The 21,691-nt window shown below is 38.9% G+C and overlaps 1 protein-coding gene across 1 annotated transcript; it reads right to left on the bottom strand.

The window, feature by feature from the left end:
- Window positions 1-246: 246 nt before the first annotated feature.
- Window positions 247-21,689, bottom strand: AGA (aspartylglucosaminidase). The gene is made up of 9 exons (XM_034442700.3): window positions 21,422-21,689; window positions 19,448-19,601; window positions 16,033-16,145; window positions 11,537-11,649; window positions 8,320-8,437; window positions 6,305-6,380; window positions 3,267-3,374; window positions 1,757-1,890; window positions 247-1,139 (listed from the first exon to the last, which is right to left on the bottom strand). Exons 1-9 carry the CDS (start codon window positions 21,564-21,566, stop codon window positions 1,039-1,041), a joined length of 1,062 nt encoding a protein of 353 aa, XP_034298591.1. The 5' UTR covers window positions 21,567-21,689; the 3' UTR covers window positions 247-1,038.
- Between the last annotated feature and the right edge of the window lie 2 nt (window positions 21,690-21,691).

Genomic DNA, 21,691 nt, shown 5'->3' with positions numbered 1-21,691 from the left:
TGCAATGTAGGTCAGCCTGAGCAATAATTACTGGTTCATGGTTCCTCAACACAAATTATGGTAATTAAATAGATTGTGGCAAGACGATGTTTAAAGAAAGCACTGATAGTTATTTGAGAGGAGTGGGAATGAGGTAGAATGCTATTGGTTTCATGGTCCAACTTTAATAGCAGAAAAAAATATTTCATACAGAATGTCAGGGTTCCAAGTAATACCCTGCAACGAAAGAAGACTGAGGCTAGAAGGTCCTCAAAGTTCCATTTTATTAGAGATGTCACATTGGCACATTTGGGAAAACCCAAATCTGAAAGCTTCCAGGTTTTCCCCACCCAAAAGAAAGTCCAAGTCCCTTCCCCTGTACCCACATGGTCCAATTAATACACTGTTCCAACTGGAGATGCCTCCCAGTCACGCCACTCCAGGTGCAGGCCAAATGTCCTTGACTTTCAGAGAAAGGAATGTTATTATGGCTAGGTATCTCCACCATTCCATGCAATCCCCCCCTCCCAGTTCCCACAACACTAAGTGTGGCAGCCCTGAAGATCCAAAGAAAAAGATGGCCTCCAGGACTGACACAGTATTGTAAAGAAAAATGGATTTTATTGAATCTTGTTTTTTGAAGTCTACACAAGAATTTATTTTAAGGGTAAAATAGTAAACAATTTAAGCAATAGCTACATTCTGTTTATTTGAGGATTAGCTTCTCTTACATTAGAATATTATGCAAAATAGAGAACTGAGAGTTAACTTAGGGGAAAAATCATTAAGTTTTTCAATTTTGCAAAGTATCTTTAAAAATGAATGTTACTGCAAAATGTAGCTCAGAAAGTCATTGAGAAAAGTTTTATGGTTTTGTTCAACTTGACTGAATCTAATCTACTCATTTATTTGTATAACAAACTTAGATAGAAATAATTTCTACTGAATGCAGTGCAGTTTATTTCCAAGAGTATATTCGGATTAAATTGAGACTCTTCATTTCTTCCACTGGGTTGAGTTTAGGGACTTCCATTAAGAGAAGAAGGGATGGGGAAAAAGTTAAATGCAGTCTATTATTTGCTCAGATGGCTGCTTCAGAATAGGGTTAGAAGCCATAAAGTGGAACTGTGTGAATCCTGGGACTCTATTGCAGGCAGCGCCTGTGGCAGGAAAAAGAAAAGTTGAGAGAATAAACAATGGCTATTGCATTAATCTGCCTCCTGGTACTTTTAACATTTAGGGATTCTACTTTTCTATTGTGATGTAATGATTTCTTTATAGATTTAGTTATACCATTATTGAATTCTCTCTCATAAATCTTTTCACTTTTAAAAAGAAATCCGCCTCAAAGAAGTTCGATAGACTTCATATCTCTTAAAAGTATAATTGCAACTTTATTTCAATTTACATCTTAATATTGGTGAATTTAATGAACCTTTGTATATTTAATCTTTCAAATATGAACTGCGGGAAATCAGAGATAAAAGAACTGCACTAAGCAACCTAGCCCAACAAGCCATACTGATTAGCAAAATTACACTTCTCAGTGATCCAAGGGTTTACTAATGAGACACCCAGCATGACTGATCTTTGATTGCTTTGAAGTGGGCCTCGGTCTGATGCTACTTTCCAAAAAAGAACGTGAACATTTCATTTAGCTACTTTCATATGAAATTTATTCATATCAATGCTAGCATGACCAATAGATATTGTAAATACAACCATACCTATATTAACTTAGAAATTGTTCTATGCTAAGAAAAACTAAAAGAAGTACCATAGCTTCCACTTGTGTTGGCACAAATAACAGCACCAAAGAAATAGGGGTGATATTTCTGGATTCTAGAAATAACCTTCTGACATGCCATCGTCGGGTCTAGTCCCAATCGCATATATTCCACTGCTTGATAACTACAAAGACAGAAAAATGAACTGACAATCTACATCCTTCAGTGTCCAAATAAGTATATTTTAGCTGAGAAAAGAATCTTTTCAAATGCTTCTTCATTGAGAATTTCCCCCTACAACAAGATTATTCTTCCAATCCTCTCCTCTTCTGAGATATGAAGCAATAGCAACCAGAACTACACCTACATTTCTATGGAACCCACCCATTTTGGCATCAAAGAAATAGTGAAATCTGTTAAAACTATTTTTAAATAAACTAACATCTTATTGTGAATAGTATTTAAATTATCTGCCCTGTTTTTAACCATTCAGTGTAACTCTTTTAATATCGCACTTAAGGATATTAAGGTACAAGTACAATTGTTCTAGTTTTTGTTATTGATATTATTTATAATACATTTCCATTTTTCATTGCTTGGTGAGAACTTGGTATCCACTGCCATATTCTGTATTAGTTGCTTGTTCCAAGTCAAAGGCAATTTTATACAGAGCAACGTTTACAGTACTGCAGCTGAGTGGCATTAAATACTACTGCCAGACTAGTCCAGGTTGGATCATAATTGGCACATGAGCAAAAGCTGGGCAAGGGACCTTTGGCCTTGCTTTCTACCTGCTGCAGCAGTTTCCTTCTAGGTGGATCACAAATCCTAAACCAACTCTTTTAATGGGGCCCCATTAAGAGTAACTACTGCACCCAACATTTCTAAATTGACTGATGTTTAATGATGACAACAATTCAGTTTTGTTACAATTTAATCTAAGCTTATTTCACTACTTCCCATCTGAAAATGAAGGAATAATTCAATATAATATGAAAAAGAATTGTGCTATAACTATCACAAATATTAAATGAGGACTCAGATTGTTGCGGCAATAGGCTGACTCTGTAAACTGCTTAGAAGCAGTATATAAGTCTAAGTGCTATTGCTATTAAGTATGCCGCTTTCCAAAGTAAGATACTGTAGAATAGTGAATTAGAACTTCTTACTTTTATCTGCGGTCACAGACCAAAATAAAAGTATAATTACAAAAGAACGTGGGGAAAGTAACATCATGAACAGTTGGCCACCAGAAGCCTTGGCTGAGAGGAATTACAGCGGAATTAGAACTTCAGTGCAGAGACAGCACTATAACATGCCGATTTAGGTTGGCTTCACTTTAAAACATACCCCAAAGTCAGTTTAGATTATGGCAGGATATAAATGTGATCAACAAAGAATGTCATTTTAAAAACAATCTATTAAATCTTAATTGAAATGTTCTAATTTTATAAATTAAAGTGATAGATTCCTTTCCACTTTTGCATTTGATTACTACTGTAAAAAAAAGTATTCAGGCATATTCAAAACTATATTCAAAGGTTAATAATGTATAAAAACCTGGGCAAGAAGCGCATCATGACATCTCCGTTACCAGTAGCAGCTGCAGCTCCAGCTGTACTATCAGCATATGCCCCTGCTCCAGCTATTGGAGAGTCTCCTACACGACTAAGGAAGAAATAACATGCAATAAGTTTATTTTTAAAATATAGAGCAGCTTTATTCTGAGCAAAGGAACAACTAGTGTATTGAAAAATCAGAGAGGTGGGGCCATGATGAAAAGTTTTTGGAAAGCATTTGAGGATATTTATATTATTCCAACCCATTTTAGAATGTACAGTATATTCTAAAATTCTTTTTTTTAAAGGTGGACATTTCATGTTTCAGATCTATAAATATCTAATCACTTAGCAAGTGTGATCACAGCAGGCTCCTATGATTCATGAAGTGAGTCAGAGCAGCATATGTGGTCTTGGGATTTCAGAGGTATAATGTATCATTTGTGGAAAACAGGGGTGTCAAACTCAATTTCATTGAGGGCCACATCAGCATTATGGTTGTCCTCAAAGGGCCAGTTGCTTGTAACACCAGGACGACACACAGTGGCCGATTGTGCGTGGCTGGGCAGGCATGGTGGATGTGGCTGGGCGGGCATGGGACAGCTGACTTGGGACTGCAGGGTCGGGATGGAACAAGTCTCACTGGATAACTCTAACTCGATGTGGGAACAATTCGTTGCCCCACTGCTGGTAGCCAAGTGCGTGCATGCGCACACACACTCCATTCCAAGTTTGGGGACTTTTATCCACAGAGGAACAAGAGGGTCTTCTCCCCAAGCTCAGGCATGATTGGCAGTTTGCAAGCTCAGATGTGGATAAAAGTCTCCAAGCTTGGAATGGGGTGGGTGTGGGTGTATGTGTGACCGTGTGAGGGCTTCCTGGGCTGGAGGAGTGTGGTGGGGCCTTCCTCCGCAGCAGCCAAAGAAAAGAGTCATTGGGAGAAGGAAGGCAATAAGGGAGGAAAGAAGAAAGGAAGAAAGGAGGAAAAGAAGGAAGGAAAGGAAGAAGGAAAAAAGGAAGGAACAAAAGGAGGGAGGGAGGGAAAGAAGGAAACAAGCTGAGCCAGTTACCTGGAGAGGCCATTTTATTTTGCAATATAAACATGGAAAGCGTTTAAGAATACCTACACACAAAAGCCAGCTTTGCTGCTCAGGGACAGGGGGTGGGGAGAAAAATCCATAGCCCAACAGACCACATCTGGAGGGGACCAGTCTGGGACAGGCTGGCAGATGGAGGCAGTTGGTGAATATAGGCTGGAACCTAGTCTGGAAAGTGCACATACGCCCTGTCTACGCTTCCTGTTGATGCCTCTGCTGCAAGCACAGTGTGGCGTTTGAATGCCCGCAGCAGGGCCACCTAGGGAGCCAAGCGCTCCCTGGAGGGGAGTGGAAGAGGTTAAGGGATGGAAGTGATTCTCTTTTGGCCTCCCCTCCGGCTCTCTCTGGCTACTACTCATAACTCTCCCCAGCTGCCACCATCCCAAGATGCAGCTAAGGGGTAAAAATCATGGTGACCTCAATTTCTCCACTCCCCCTTTTGGGGCCCCAGCAGGAGCTGGGCTCAGATGCCTTGGCCAGCAATTCTTCCTCCTATTCTGCCTCTTCAAGCCACTCCCTGGGCCTTGACCCAGCCTGAGAAAGACAATAAAGAAGCAGGCTGGCAGTGGTCAGGGCTGTCAATGCGTCTGCCTACCTATCCCCATAGAGGCAACAGCAGGAGAGGCACAGGGCAGCTGTCGTGGGGAAAGAAAGTAGGGTTCCAAGCTTATTTGGGAAAGGGGAATGTTAGAGGAAGGGGTGGGGCATAGAGGCCCAGGGGGAGCACCCAGTCAGGTTGGGGTGGGCCGGAGCTGAAGTTATGTGCCGTCTCCAGGGTGGCCCTGTGGGCCAGATCTAAACATATCAAGGGCCGGATGTGGACCACGGGTCTTGAGCTTGACATGTCTGGTGTAGAATATCTTGCCCCCTGATGTGAGATTGGCCCCAACCCTCCTATCTTTTCATAAGGGCCTAAAGCAGAGGTGAAATGCTACTGGTTTGCTCCAGTTTGGGCAAATTGGTAATGATAAAACCTACCGGTTTGAGTAAACCGGTAGTTAAAAAAAGCTACCGGTTCCTCTGAACTGGTATTTCAGATGATCAGCTGTGCTGCGCGGTTTAGCTTTGCTAGAAAGCAGGAAATACTGCTTTCTAGCGAAGCTAAATCACACAGCACAGCTGATCCCCCCCCTCGCTGTTCTACTTACCTTCCCAAGCCTCCTTTTGGTGCATATTGTGCATGCGCACGTGCATGTGCGGCCAGCGAACCACTAGCAAACCAGTTCAGATTTTACCACTGGCCTAAAGATGTGGCTATGTCAGTCGACTTGGAGTCCCAGTGAGGGAACAGCGCAATCAAGATGGTTCATTGAGTAATAACAGATCCCACCTCCCCCACACCCTCCCATGTGTCTTTGGCTATAAGGCTTGATTTTAACTTTTTATGTTTTAGCTTAGATGTAATTGTAAACTGCCCAGAGTTACCCTATTATAAGATGGGTGGCCAATAAATTTTATAAATAAATAATGTATCATCATCTGACTATATCATACAATTTGTTTTACAATAACAATACCAAATTTTGACAGCAGTACACTCCTATTTCAAACCCAACTATCATAAAATAAGTTTTAAATATATATACTTCAAGAAAAAGAATATTAAGGTGGTCTATGGTTAAAAACATTGTAACATTTCTATGGTCATGCTGTTCTAACAATCTCAAGGCTTGAGAATGGGAGATGTTTATCTCAAGTACTTATTCATCATTAGGGAGTAGCAGTTTTATTTAAAATGCTCACTACTAAAATAAATATGTTATTAAGAAGTAAATAAAAGATGACAACATAGGAAAAACCCAACCTCTAGCTTACACCACCAAATAAAAGTGATTCCTGTTACACAAATAGTTGATAAACACATTGTTGGAAAATATTTGCATCACACTAAATAAAACATATTTTATATATAGAACCAAGATTTATAGACAATTATACAAACCCCTGGATTTTGTGATTTGCACCATTTGTAGATGTCCCTACAGCAATATTTCCATTCTGACCAATTACAATCATACCTACAAATGAAAAAGAATTGATAAGAAGCATTTTGATGAAGCTTTTTCTCATTTAATGAGGATACTAAGCTGCCCATCCTTCAAAATGGACAGAGCTTCCATTATTTTACGTGTATATACAACAGAACATTAGATGGCAGCTGCAAATTTTTTCAACATGTTTGATTGGATCGATCACACTTGAAAATTATCTTCTTCCAGAGGCCTCTCAGAAAAATAAGTCAGAAGACATTTCACTAGCCAAAAGAGAATCTTCCATCAGAGAAGACACATGGCCATTAACATTGTTCCGTCTTCAAATTCTGCCCAATTAAGTTAGAAACATTTAGCTCCATCAAGATTATCCAAACATAGATTTCTGCTCACAATATTTTATTATGGGTGCAATTGAATGATTAGATGATTCTACATTCTATAAATAAATCACCTAATATATTCTGCTCCTGTAATTGGGAAATGTTGGAAGTGGCTTTAGAAACTATCCAGGGCTGGCAGTGGGGGGGGGGGGGGAGGGAGAGGTTGAAATAATTATTAAATTTTAATAAACTGAATTGGGATTTGTAATTTCTGGTGTCATCCGGTTGATGGATTTCTTTGATATATATTTTTAGGTTTTGTAGAGTCCAACTTATTTTTGTTGTAAAGTAATTACTAATTTGCTATTCCCCTATAGGTAGAGGTACTTAGGTTTTTAATGTGTATACTGGTGTTTCTGTATATTCAAATACATTTGATATTTCTTATTTCTGTTCTATACTTAGTTTTTAAGTGCACGCGAGATGATGAGTCTAGCACTTTGATGTTTCGTGTCCCTCTAACACACATTGTGGCCAATATCCCTGTAGTAGATTTAAATCTTGATTTTTTTCCCCAAGGAGCCATTCTAATAATTTGCTTTACCTCTTTGTGAAAATACAGAGTTTAAGGAACTTATCTCATTTCTACTAATATTTCTATGTTGCTCATATAACAAGCAGTGAGAGAATCATGTCTTACTACTGAATGAATACAAGAATCTAATCACATCCTATCTGCCAAGTGGGCAACTTGCCTAGAGTAGACAAAATATCTAATTTAAGATACACTAACATACGCTGTTTCTGTTACTTTTCCTGCACATCACTCTGCCTAGTGAAAAATGTCTGGCTCAGGTAAGCTCCCAAAGTGGAAGCGCTTACGAGGTCATACCTTTTGCTTGGTAAGAAACTTAGCATTTGACATTTTAAAAATGCTAATTGCTAAATGATGACGAGTGTAATCATCACACTTGAAGTGTTGCCTTAAGTGTCTGGCAACGAGATGTACACTCCCAAGTCACTCCAGTGCTTTTGTAAATTTCATATTTAATTGCTACGCAGATGGCAGAGACTAAATCCAAATACACAGATAGTTCCCCTCCTACTCATTTGAGTGAATTTTTTAAAATCTGAAGTTAATTCTGTCCAAATCCCCAAGTTTCATTTGGCTGCAGAGTTTCAGAACATCCAACAAGAAAGCTTTCATTTTGTTTTAAAGGATACTCTTGTTGAATGTTTTAAGCAGGCAAAAACAAAAAAATTGCTCTTGAAAATGAACCTACATTTCACATTTCAAGATCACAACCCAGCTTTGCTAATAAAAGCTTCTCTTTAGGCTGTGTGCATCTGTATACCCCAATAAGTGGATCTAAAGTCCATTATCATTATATTTGAGGAGTGAAGGCTAAGGGTTGAAAACCAAATATAATACTCTAAAACTAATTAGAGAAGAATATGCCAGATGCCGACAATAAGCATCAAACAGATTTCAACACATAAATAGCAAAATCAGTAACACTATCCACTTCCTGGTAGATGTCCTTTGTATTATGTCCATTACTTTATACACAATTGATATTTAATTGTGCATGGGATTTTAGCTGCAACAAACAAAAGTATAAAAGTATGAATAGTTGCTATACCAATAGTATCGTGGTTATGAACTTCAATTTTTCTGACTGAAGTGGTTTGTTCTTTTTTACTGAACTCTGCAGTCTGTTTGTAGGGACCACATGATTTTGAAGCATCTGGTGTAACATTCTGTAATCAAAGTTTTATTCACGTTAAAATCTTTAATGAAGATGTATTTCAAAGAAATCTATGGTATTTTCTCTAAACTTTGAAAAAGAGAAAAGAACTAAATTTCCTTGCTGAAAGAAAAATATAAGCTTGTATATTCCAAGGACAAAGAACTTTCATCTAAAGTAAATTATTGCAGTTCAGAGGCATTAAACAAAAAACAGATAAAGCATATATCTCCATTGGAGCAACTCAGTACATACTAAAAACACTTCAATTACAAAAATGTTCAGATCTCATGTTGCTTCGTGATTTGCAAATATGTCCTAAGACGAATACCCAGAAGAGAAATGAAATATATCAAGATTCTATGTGCAAAAAACCCTCAGCATAATATGTCTTGCCCCTACAACTGTAATTTAAGATGAGTTCCTCCCAGACCTTATGAGCATCCCTACTGATTATGATGAGACAACTTCATATATAACTACAGTGCTAGTTTCTGTAAGATTTAAACCTCATAATTCAGCATATTTTATTCCCACTTTACATGCAATTCAGGTACTAAATGCAAAATACAGTACCCCACTTTCCTGCTTTCATAAGAAAGGTAATGAAGAGGTTAGCTTAATCACAAAGTTCTCTTGCAACATTTATAAGCTCGTGTCTTAACTTCCTTAGTATATGTCCTAGATTTCCACTATACAGCACTCCTTTCTGCTTTTTGAAGGATAATTTACAGAACACAGCCTGAATGTGACATTTGTTACACTTAACAATATTGGCTAAGACTACCTATGGAGCTGATTAGATGCAAGGCACAAAAGGCCCCCGGGTATTGACTATCCTAGTAATATCTAGGATCATAAGGGTATGTCAAAATTAATCCACTAAACAGTTATAACATATAGGGTACATGCACAGCATAGCATATACCGGTACTACCCAATCTGAGTTTGAATTATAGGGCCTAATGAAGCTGGCCCTGCTGCAACAGCCATACAGAATGAAAGAGATGGGTTGGGGTAGAGAGATAAAAACTCAGAAATGCTCACTTTTTAAAACTGATTTCATATACATATTCATATTATTTTCTTGGGAGCAGTGCAGGTGAATTTTCTTGATTTGTTCTGGATTTTTTAAAACTCTCTAGCTGCCTGTTGGTTTCCCATTCAAATATTAAAAGCATCCAGCCCTCCTTTTTGAGTAAATAAAAAGTCAATTAAATGCTGCAAGCTACTTGGAAATGATCGGTCATTTCAGTTATTTTAGCAAAATAAAATATGTGGCCATCTAAAGCTCTTCCACTCATTCCCACGTGATCATAAAATCCAGGATCTAAAGGAGGGGTGTCAAATTGGCGCCTGCAGGCTGAATGAGTCACACGCAGCTCACGCCCACCCCAGTTCCATGAAGGGAAAAAACGTCACAAAACATCACATGACGGCAACGTGACATTCCAAGTTTGACACCTGTGATCTAAAGTAACCCCAGGGAATATATAAAATAGATTAAAATACGAATCAGAAGAGAAGCTTCCAGTAAAATAAAATCAAGATAATGTTGCTTTAACTGAAGGTTGAAGAAATGTAAAACCTTTGGCTCCTACAAATTATTTCAAATCTGCTTAACTATTTGGGAACATTATACATTTAGGGACGTTTCCTAGTTACTAGTCGTCCTCAAATCATGAACCACAATTGAGTCCAAAATTTATGTTGCTAAGTGAAACATTTGTTAAGTGAGATTTGCCCAATTTTACAACCTTTCTTGCCACAGTTGTTAAGTGAATCACAGCAGTTGTTAAATTTGTAACATGGTTGTTAAGCGAATCTGGTTTCCCCATTGACTTTGCTTGTCAGAAGGTCGTAAAAGGTGATCACATTACCCCAGGACACTGCAAAGGTCATAAATACCTGAATTTTGATCACGTGACTATGGGGATGCTACAACCATCATAAGTGTGAAAAATGATTATGTCACTTTTTTCAGTGATGTTGTAACTTTGAATGGTCACTAAATGACCTGTTGTAAGTTAAGGGCTACCTGAATACTGTTGCTGGAAAATGTTTTTATTTTGGTACTGGAAGACTAGTAAAGCCCTGCAACCATTACAAGGATCACAATGGCCAACTAACTAGGAGATATTGTCTGACGCCAACTTTAAGGCATCCATTCTCATTTGTTTCCACGTTAAGGTGGCAATAAAGTGTTTTCTCATTCTTGAACACAGACTGACTTGCCATATTATTATCCAGTGGTTATACTGTTTACTACTGTCAAAGAAAACAGAATTTCTATAGGCAACCTTATTTGGGAGCTGAAATAGTCTGATAACCCTGCTGTTTTCCTGCTCACTGGAGATGGAGCAGATACAGAAACATTCCTAAACTTAAGTTACTATTTCCATCTCATTCATTAACTTAAAGTATTGACAGTTTGTATTATCCTAGTCAGGAAATTAAAACTCTGCTTTTAATATCAAAGGTAAAAGAACTTTGAACGCCAATTGCAGAAAGAAAAGCTGGGTTGTATCTTAATTTTCCTTGTGTTTTACCTATTAGTGAGAAAGACAATGCCTGGAGAGAAAATCAAGATAGGCCTTTGTTTGGTCCAGTAGGAATCTTCTACAGCATTCAGTCTTTAAAATTTCCCAATATACCCTGGAACTACTCTTACGATTAAAAAGTCTACTTTTAATTTCTTTCTTTTCTTTCTTTCTTGCTATTAAAGAAAACAAAACAGAAATGCTATTGGTTAATACCAAGCACCACAAACTATTGAAAACATTTAATAGACAATTATTTGAGTGAATAAACCTTTTGACCCTGCTCCGTTCTCTTCTCATCTTCTTGATCATCGAAAAATACAAAATAGATTTTGTGATACGATACAACATGGTTGTTAAGAAATGTTAAATGCACTGCCTTCACTTTTACATAGACTTCTCATTTCCTATATGCAATGTTTGAAATTTTAAAAACTACTACAAAATATTGAATTATATCATCAAGATGGCCTTTTCTGGTGACTCAGAAATATTATATTCAGCAAAGTGCATTGTAGTCAGTAATCTGGTCTCAAAGTGACGATCATAGGGTTTATTTTTAAACATTTTACCTTCCAGAAGTTTGGTTGGCACTTTTGATTAAGCCACTCTATATACATTGAAACAGATTTCGGCGTAGTTAAATCTTCACTTGGAAATCCCATGCTTTCTGCAAAGAGTGAAGCTTTAAAGAAAGAAAGAAAAAACAAGTGTAAGTATTCCGGTAGTTAATATTTGACTACAATCTTAATGTACAGCATATGAACCAATAATATGGAACTTTTAAATTGTTATACTGTTGCACGTTTTCTTCTCATTTATTGGTCACAGACCAATAAATGGATGCTGAAAGACTACATGTTCTATCTCCCAGAAAAGACACAACAAAATGTAATGTGCTATCCCTTTACAGACACAGACCGTACAAGTTCCTGCCTGAGATTTCATGGCTGTGAAAAATAAACCCATTCATTGCTTATTTAATAATATATCTTTTATTTTTATTTATTTAGAAAATTTATATCTACTCGCCTACTCGCTCACAGTGACTTCAGGCAGCTTACAAACAATAAAAGCACAATATAGAAAAAAATAAACATACAAAAAAAAAATAACACCACTACCCCCTCCCCGGCTATAGCATATGATTCAATAAGCCAATCGATGGGTTCCATTGCACTTTTGAGTTCTCCAGGCCCGCTGGCACAACCATGTCTTCAGGGCCTTCTAAAAACTGTCAAAAAGGGAGGCAGTCTAATTTCTGCATGGATGATATTCCAAAGAAAAGGCCGTTCTTCTGGATTCCGCCAATTTAGGGGATGGGACCAGAAATATTGCCTTCCCACTCTAGTAGGTCAGGTGGATGTGACCGGCAAGAGATGGTCCCTAAGTTAAACTGCTCTAAATCATGAAGAGCTTTAAAAATGACAAGCAGCACCTTGAATTGCACCTGGGATCAAGTTGGCAACTAATGCAGTTCCCGTAGCAGAGGTGACACATGTGCACGCCGAGGTATCTGCATTTTGGATCAAATTTTGGAGCTTCTGGATGCTTTTCACGGGTAGCCCAATGTAGAGCATATTGCAATAGTCAAGATGGGAGATGACTGGGGCATGAGTAACCGTGAGTAGGCATTGTTAGTCCAGGAAAGGGCATAACTGGCACACAACCTACAGTTGCGCAAAGGCCCTCCTGGTTATAACTGCTCTTTGAGCAAGAGTCGCAAATCCAGGAGAACCCCCAGATTATACACTTGGGTCCATGGACAAAAACCCAAACCCAGAGCCATTTGATCAGTTTCAGCCTGTTGCTCCCCATTAAGCCCCTAATAGCCTCTAGCACTGCGAGAAGGAGGTCACGGCGTCGCTTAACTCACCACGGGCTGAGACATAAAGCCGTGTGTCATCAGTATATTGATGATATCTCAGTCAATGGTGATGGATGATATCACCCAACAACTTCATGTAGATGTTAAACAGAAGTGGAGAGAGTACTGAGCCCTGCAAGACCCTGCAAAGCAATGGACAAGGGCTGGACCTCTTGCTTCCTATTAAGACCGACTGAGAGTGGCCACAGAGGAAGTGAACCAGGATAGCAAGAGCCTCCCACTCCCAATCCCTGAAGCCGCTCCAGAAGGATACCATGGCCGATGATATTGAAAGCGGCCAAGAGGTCAAGTAGACCAAGGATGGATGCACAACCCCTATCCCACTCCCTCTAGAGATCATCAAAAAGCACGATCAATGCAGTTTCTGTCCCATATCCAGGCATGAAACCTGATTGGTAAGGGTCTAGATAATTTGTTTCATCCAGGAACCTCTGAAGCTGCCGCACAATTACCTTCTCAACAACCTTCCCCCAAAAAGGGAAGATTGGAAACAGATCAGAAACTATCCAACAGGATAGAATCCAGCAATGGCTTCTTAAGAGGGTGGACAATAGTCTCCTTAAAGTGTAATGGCATTACCCCCTCATGTAGGGAAACATTAATCATCGCCAGAATCCACTCACGTCACCTCCCAGGAAGCTTTCACAAGCCAGGAGGGGCATGGGTCTAAAACACAGGTGCTTGTGCATATACTCCTTAGGATCTTGTCCGCTTCCTCAGTAATAGCAGAGTCAAACCATTCTTAGGTAACAGGGCAAGAACCTTCTACCTCAGGTGCCTCTACCGGACCAGCAATCACGCCAGCATCTAACTGGGGATGAAGTTGAGCAAATATGACTTCTAGGAAATCAGCAAATTCCTCAAGTGCGCCCCTTCAAGTGGACCTCTATCACCTCAGTCACCTTACTATTCTAGACAGTAACTAAGAGCTCAGCAGGACTGTGCAGCAGGTCCATGGTTATAGCCCCCAGATCCTTCTGGAGCTTATCCATGTCCATTAGCCACAGGGGGCAGACCAATCTAATAGCTCCTGCCTCCCTGCAGGGAGGGGTACAGTTCTTGAGAAGCTCATGACCATGACAGGGGGACCAAAGACAGGTCCACCAATTCCAGGTCACATAGGCACTGCTCCAACAAGAACACCAAATTGGGTGTGTGACCACGCTTCGTAGTTGGGCCCTGGATAACCTGGAACAGGCCCATGGAAGTCATGGTTTCCATGAAATCCTAGGCTACCTCTGTCCCCATTCCCAGTGATGGCAGGTATAAGTCCCCCAGAACTATAAACCTGGAAAATTCTACCACCAGCCCCATGTTAAGGTCCAGGAGCCTAGAAGGGAAAGCTGTGATGCAGCAGGGAGGCTGGTACTGCAGCAGCATCGCCACCTGATCCCTTGAGCCTAACCTAAGAAAAAGGGTCTCACAGCTGGGCACTTGTAGAACCATGCCCCTAGAGGTTGCCAGAGACTCCAGCTACACCCCCTCCATGGCCTTGAGGTCTAGGCTTGTTCCATACTTGACATCCCACTGGCACATTTCTGAAAGGGGAACACTTCCCTCTGGACCCAACCAGCTCTCAATGATACAAGCCAGATCAGTCTTCTCTTCAAGAATCAAATCAGCAATAAGAGAAGCCTTATTACAGGCTGATCTGACATTTAAAAGCAGCAGCCTAAAGTCAGGGCCCCCGCAGATCTACTGACCAGGTAAATGAAGTGACTGCAAGGGGGCAGAACATGAAGCTGGATTGTGAGTGGCCTCCTCATGTCGCCTGTATCTCCTGTTACCCGACAACTGTGAAATAAACCACCCTCCCCTGTCTTCTCTGCAAACCATTCTATCCCCCATCTTCTACCCTCCTCCTTGATATAAAAAGGGAACCTCTTACGACTAACAGTCAGGGCTGGATGAGCCCAACAGGCACTATAGCACTTGCTCTCAGCGCCCTCAAGCATACACCACCCCCTTCCTTACTGCAGCAACACACTGACAATATATACATTCAGTACACAAACAGCATACTGCCCAGTTGCTCTCACCCCCCCAAGCAGGGTGCCACTCCTCCACCCCCTTCCCAACTTTCAACCAGGGAAAAGGGACTCTCACCTGAGTGACCCAACTTTACCCCACAGATCCAGAGTCCTCCAAATAGCCTCCCAAGATCAGATTATAAAATATTCCTAAGATTTCAAGGAATAGTCAGAGGACCGGCTAAAGGCATGCTATGCTGCATTGAGTATTCTTGCAGCTGTCCAGTCCTGCAACGTCTCCTGAAGTCCCCAGCACATAGAGACCAGTAGCAGTTCAAACAGTTCAAAGCTCCTACAAGCCGGTTAATCATCTGAAAATCCCAGCAACAGCCTGCCACACTCCACAATACTAGCATCCACATGAGCAGATCCAGCTGGCGACAAAGGCCGGACAAGCTTGCCTCTTCTGTTAGCTCCATCTCCAAATTATATAATAATATAATTTAATAATATCATTATTCAAACAGAAATGCTAACAAGGTACTAGTAGTCCAGACTGAACTATATGTAGCTTGTGGCCTCTTTTTCATTATTTTGCTTTCACCTAGAACAAATATTTTATTATTGATTATTACTTTACGTGTGTCATCTGGCCAGAAAACTGGAACAAAAATGAAAGTATCATCATCGTTATGTTCAATTCATTTGTCCACTGGGGTTCTTTTTCTTTTTCCAAACATTTTTTTATTAGGTTATAAAGTATTATGAAATGCAAAATACAAAAGTAAATAAAAGAGCCATGAGAGGGGAGGAGAAAGGGGAGAGAGAAGTGAGGAAAGGTAGAAAAAGAAAAAGAAGCATTGACTTCCAACTCTGTTGCAGTGGAATAGAGCATTAATATCAAATCACAGATTTTGTTTTTCCATAATAATATGAACAAATCATTTCTAAAAAGATCTATCAATTTAATCTATAAAACCCAAAGTCAAAGTTACATTCTTTTCTGCATCAAGCATGAAATTCAGAAGCTGTTTCCATGTGGAAACAGAAGTACTTATGTTCTTTAATCAAAGTAGTCAATTTTGCAAAACTGACTACTCTGATTTGTCCACTGGGGTTCTGAGGCCTTCTTGGCTCCAGTTCTGAGCTTTTCTCATGGTAACTAATATTTACAAATAGGATAACAACAACAACAAAAAAATTACTATACCTGACTCGCCAACTAGAAAAGTGTGCTTAGTATGTTTTATCACTTTCCGTGCGACACCAATAGCATTTTTAATACGTCTGAGATCCGCTACTGCTCCAACCTGCATTGTGTTACTAGATCATAAGCAAAAACAAAGAACAAATATTTAAAGTGCTATCCTCAAAATACAGAAAACAAAATCAGTTTTTTCAAACTGTAGGTATTAATGAAAAATGTATATAGATACATTTATATTCAATAATCATTTTCAGGCTGCTAGTCTGCTAACTAATAAATAGCTTATGCTTGTAGGCTGCAATCTGGATAACTGCATGGTACAGACATCTGCTACAACTAAAACCACATTTAGCTCTAATCATATGGATTATCATATGCAGTGTTTGGATAAACTAAAACCAAGAGTTTTAATAGCAGAGAATACAAAGCCCACATTGGACTGAAAACTTTAAATTAAAAAGTATTTCGCTAATATCAGCAGGTTTCTTTGATCTTTTCAAAATTGCAAGGCTGCCATCCATGAAACAAGTTTATCTTTCTCCTCTCTAAAATACTTTATAGAAACTCACCAGTACATATATCAGAGGAAGAAATATTTGCTATGCACCACATGTATTCTCACATATGAATTTACCACCCAAGATGCAATATCCATTTCAAAGCACTTTAAACTAGATACTCTTATTGGTTGATTATCTCCTTAAGATACTTAAGATTTTTGCCCTGTGGGGTACTATTCAAATTTCTTAAAATACTTACAGAGAATTCAAGAATGTTTGGGTCAAAAAACAAGAACTCAGATTATTATACTACCTACACTATGGAATGCGGTACTTGGGAAGGAACCATTTTGTAGTGAAAAACCATCTTGTTCCAACATGGATGGTGATGGAACACAGTACGTAATGTAACAACAATCCAAAACCACGTAAGATGCTACTAAATAATTATGTATGACTCTGTGTTACTAGGAAAGCTTTTGTGGAAAGAGTTTTCAAAGATACAAGTTAAAGATGGTCAAATCACTTTATTATAGCAAAAGCTGAGGAGAATAACTTCAATATAGTTTTATATGATTGTTTAAGAGGAAAACAGATTCTTGTTACACTTTCACAGATCAAAGCCTAGTATGAGGGAATATCGATTTGAAGAATGATTAATTTGGGACACCTCCCTTCCCTGACTCCTGCTGTGCTATTTCATCATTGCAGGAGAACTGCTCCTGGGAAGGATGAGTGAAGAGCGCCAGTCGTACATGCCTAGAATATATAATCCCAGCAGGATTAGCCAAGGCATGAGGTCAATCCAGCAGCACTGCTAAAGAAAGGAGGCACCTAAAGCACAGCATAACAACAATATAGGAAGATGCTGGAGGCAGACGATCATATTTAATGATAATTGCAAGGGCATCAATTCATACTGTTTGGGAACAGTCAATGATAAATCAGTGTAATATTTTTACCAAGAAAACTTTGCCAATCTGGAGGCCAAGTTTCACTATGGTCTGCCCATACTGGGGCTTCCTGACCTGTATTACAATGATACGTTCTGGAAAAGGAGTCATGGATATATATATACTCCTTTATTTATTCAACCTATGTACTAGACATATACATTATGTATATGTCTGAAAAAGGAGTCTGAAAAACATGGATATATATCCTTTATTTAATCAACCTATGTATTGAACATATACATTAAGCAAAGCAGGATTGGAAAAAGATGAACATGATTTTAAAGTTTGTCAGTGTATAAGAAATTATGAGCTGGGATAGCCATAACAAAAAGTCAGCCAATGGGAACTGTTTGGTGACTAAGAAACAGGATCTGTTGTGAGCCATGGGAGACGGTTTAGAGCCTGGGCGTGGATTACCTTAACTGGTCTCTCTCTATATATAGATTCTGTGCTTCTGTGCTTTCTGGTTCTGACTTCGACTTCTACTTCTTGTTCTTGCTACCACGCTGCAAGGGCTGCATGGATATTGTATATATGCATCATGCTTTATATTATTGTATATAAACAAGTTTCTTCTATAAATGAATCTTGCTGAATTATTTACTTGTGTGCTGCAAATTCTAATAAAGTTGCAGAAAGAAACTTTGCTGATTAGATTAGATTATCATTACTCCAATAGCCAAAAATACAAAGAATCTGCAAGCTCTGTAGGTAATCTGCAAAATCATAAAAGTCAAGTTTAGTCTCATTGAATAAATGAGACTAAAATATATAGGCAAACAGGTAGAATAACCAGAATTGACAAAGATACTGAGCAGGTACAAAACCTCTATGTTTTTGGAAGAACTATTGACAGTAAAGGAACAAACAGTCCAGAATATTCTGCAAACTAGCACTTGGTACAATAGACATGAAGGGCTTATACTGTAAACACATCACAGTATCTGTATTCTTTTAATCTACAGAAATCATACTATTATGAACAATGATATTCCTTGTAACACTATAGAAATGAAAGTTGGATTTTGAAGAAGCAGGACAAAGATAAAACAATGGTTTTAAAAGCATTGGGTGTTGGGGGAAAATTCGTTATAACACCATGGATAGTTAAGAAAAAGGATCACCAAAGAAATCAGCACACATTTCTCGCTCAAAGCACAAATGACTGGCTCAAGTTATACTACTTTGGATATTCCTACTTTGGAAAGGCTGTAATTCTGGGAAAGATGGAAGGACAAAGGACAAAGAGGATGGTCAGCAGCAAAGACAAACTCAGTTATAGTGATGAGCACTGTTGGAAAGACAATCTGTCCCCTAACAGATTGTCATGGAAAAAAATCTTTGTGGTTATTAAGACTCTATGTTGATGGCACATAATTGAAGTTTAAGTAAAGAGTAGGGGTTTACTATACAGTATAAATAAAATCTAAATACTCCCCTTGGCGTATTCTCTTAAGCAGAACACTTTGACCTATGTCAATAAATAGCAAGTCTCAGCCATCCAATTGTCTTCTATTTTTCTTTTAACTTTCATAATATCAAGCACAATATCCTGATTCTTAGATGCACACATGAATGTCTGATCTCAGTAGCTTTTGCTACCAAACTGTTTAATGGAGTTGCTATATTACGGTATATCTGCAGTTCAGTTTTAAAACTGTAAAACAGAAATGGGAAACCTAGTGGTGAACAAGCAAAGACAAGTGCTTAACAAGTGCTTAACAGAAGGCCACAAATTAGATGGAAGCATATCACTCTTCTGGATAATGGGCATGGAGGATTTCATTTTTTAAAAAAATTGAAATATGCTTGTCTTAGGGCCTAACATTAGTCTTCTAGTGTTTCCATCTTAATATGGCAAGAAATTGTTTCATCATGCAGAAGATGGCTCAGGTTCTCCATTCATCTTTTCAGAAATTACTGGATTCGGAAAAAATCTCTACTATTTGTAGGATGTCTTACCCATCCATAATCATGGCATCCAAAGTCGTTTCTCCATGTTCATCTGGACTTCCGCCATATCCTACACTTCCATCACACTGTTCTATTTCACACTGCCCACAACCTTTTTCTACTGCATCAAGTTCCGAACCTCCTGCTTGTAAAGTATTCCAAGCTGCAATCAAAAGCACGTAAACACTTATTACCGCTGGTTGAATGCACATCATTTCTCTAACAAGAAAAGCATGCAAATTTTACACCCATTCTTACAACATGCAACTGGCTCAATATAAATATGTGCACATGTCAAAAATCATATGAATTCACCAAACGTTGTCAATAGAAATGTGCAGGATTTTTCTTATAAATACTATTCCAAGGTAAGTAAGCCACAAATTTATAGTCTGAATCTAAGGAATAACCATTCAAAGCACTTCAGTCTCGTGTCATAAAAAGTAACCTAATTGGAGAAAGATTAATTTTTATAACTTCTTGGTTACTTCTATATTGTCTTTAAAATCTGCCATTAGTAAACCAGAATTAAAAAGAGCTCTTTGATTTTATGGAATCACTTTTTTTTCCTTTCAGCTTTGTTACAGAACACATGCTAAACTAAATTTAGATCCAGGAACATTCCAACATTACTTATATTAAAACAACAGCACAATCTTTGAAATATTCACTCCAAAGTAGGTCTTATTATACTCATTAAGACTTACAAAGATAGTTATGCTTTCCCTACTAATTATTATTAGCAACAACTGCAAATCAAAATGCTCAATTCATCAAAATGTAAAAACTTATTTAAGAAGTTTTTTTGAAGCTCAATTCCTTTTATTTTAATTTATCAATTAAAATAAAAAAATTTATTTCTTGGCAACAATATATGGAATGGCTTGCCGTTATCATCTCCTGAGATGGATTTTAAAATCTTCCAATGATAAGATTTTCTAATAGCTTTCCTTTTAAGTATTAAGCAGATTCTATGCTGCTGCTTATCTTTTTGAGAATAACCAGGTTCAATTTTATTTCACCAAAAGATCTACACATCAAATGTACAAATTAGCGTATACATCGTTTTTAGCAACTGCCAGGGAATGGGGTCATTATCTCTAAGAGTTGTTAATCTGTATTACATTGATGGACTTTAAACCATAATATAAAGTGAGAATTCCCCCCTTCCCCTTTCAGTCATGTCCAATTCTCGGAGACTGCCTGGAAAGTTCCTTCAGTTTTCTTGGCAAGGCTATTCAGCAGTGATTTACCATTGCCGCCTTCTTAGGGCTAAGAGAAAGTGATTGGTCCAAGGTCACTCAGGTGGCTTTGTGCTTAAGGCAGCATTAGAAATAGCAATCTCCCAGTTTCTAGCCAGGTATCTTAACCACTCATTCACTGCCATCCTTCAGTCTCAAAAGACTATCGTGCTCTGGAAAGAGGTCCTAAAACAGCATCTAGTTGACTAAAAAGGCCAATTTCACAGTGGCTTAATCACTAACCAAACAGATTTAAAGCAAGGGTCTCCAACCTTGGCAACTTTAAGACTTGTGGACTTCAACTCCCAGAATTCCTCAGCCGGCTTTGCTCAGTGTGTCAGCAAAGCTGGCTGAGGAATTCTGGGAATTGAAGTCCACAAGTCTTAAAGTTGCCAAGGTTGGAGACCCCTGCTCTAAAGAGAGCAATAATCAGTAGCATTTTGCTCAGCATGTAAAGATGCAGGTACTTAAACCTGAAATCTGTTTTGAGTGCAAACCAAACACATGCCAAGTAATACGGGAAAAAAAATTCTCCCTGAAGTATACGGTAATCATTTATAAGGCAGCTTGATGACGTTATATTACACTATTAACTGCATCAGCCTAGAGGGAACCTAAATGCAGTAGGAAGGAGCAAGCAGATAAAGGAAGATACAAAACTTTCGGAAAGTCCAGATTATGGTGAAAAATAGACCCACGTTGATGCCTCCCCAACCAAGGACGGAAGAAAAAGCAGCAGCACCTATTTCGTTAGCATTCTTAAATGCCCAGGTGTTGATGACCAAAGGCAGCTGAGGCTCCCCAGCGCTTGCTGCAGCCAGGCCCCCCACCCCGTGTAACAATGCTAAGAACCAGCAGCATCCCCGGCATCGGCTGTCGCGTCCCATGGCAAGAACAAAGTCGAGGATTGAACACCGACTCTCGGCCGCCCAGCAACAACGAATTCCGATCGCCTTTCTGTTTCTCCCGCTTCTCGTGACCAAGGGCAAGGAGGACGCATGCGCAGGGAATA

This window comes from Pantherophis guttatus, chromosome 8 (assembly GCF_059756535.1).
Source record: "Pantherophis guttatus breed Tessera chromosome 8, ASM5975653v1, whole genome shotgun sequence".
NCBI lineage: Eukaryota > Metazoa > Chordata > Lepidosauria > Squamata > Colubridae > Pantherophis > Pantherophis guttatus.
This window is presented reverse-complemented; position numbering and strand designations above follow the sequence as displayed.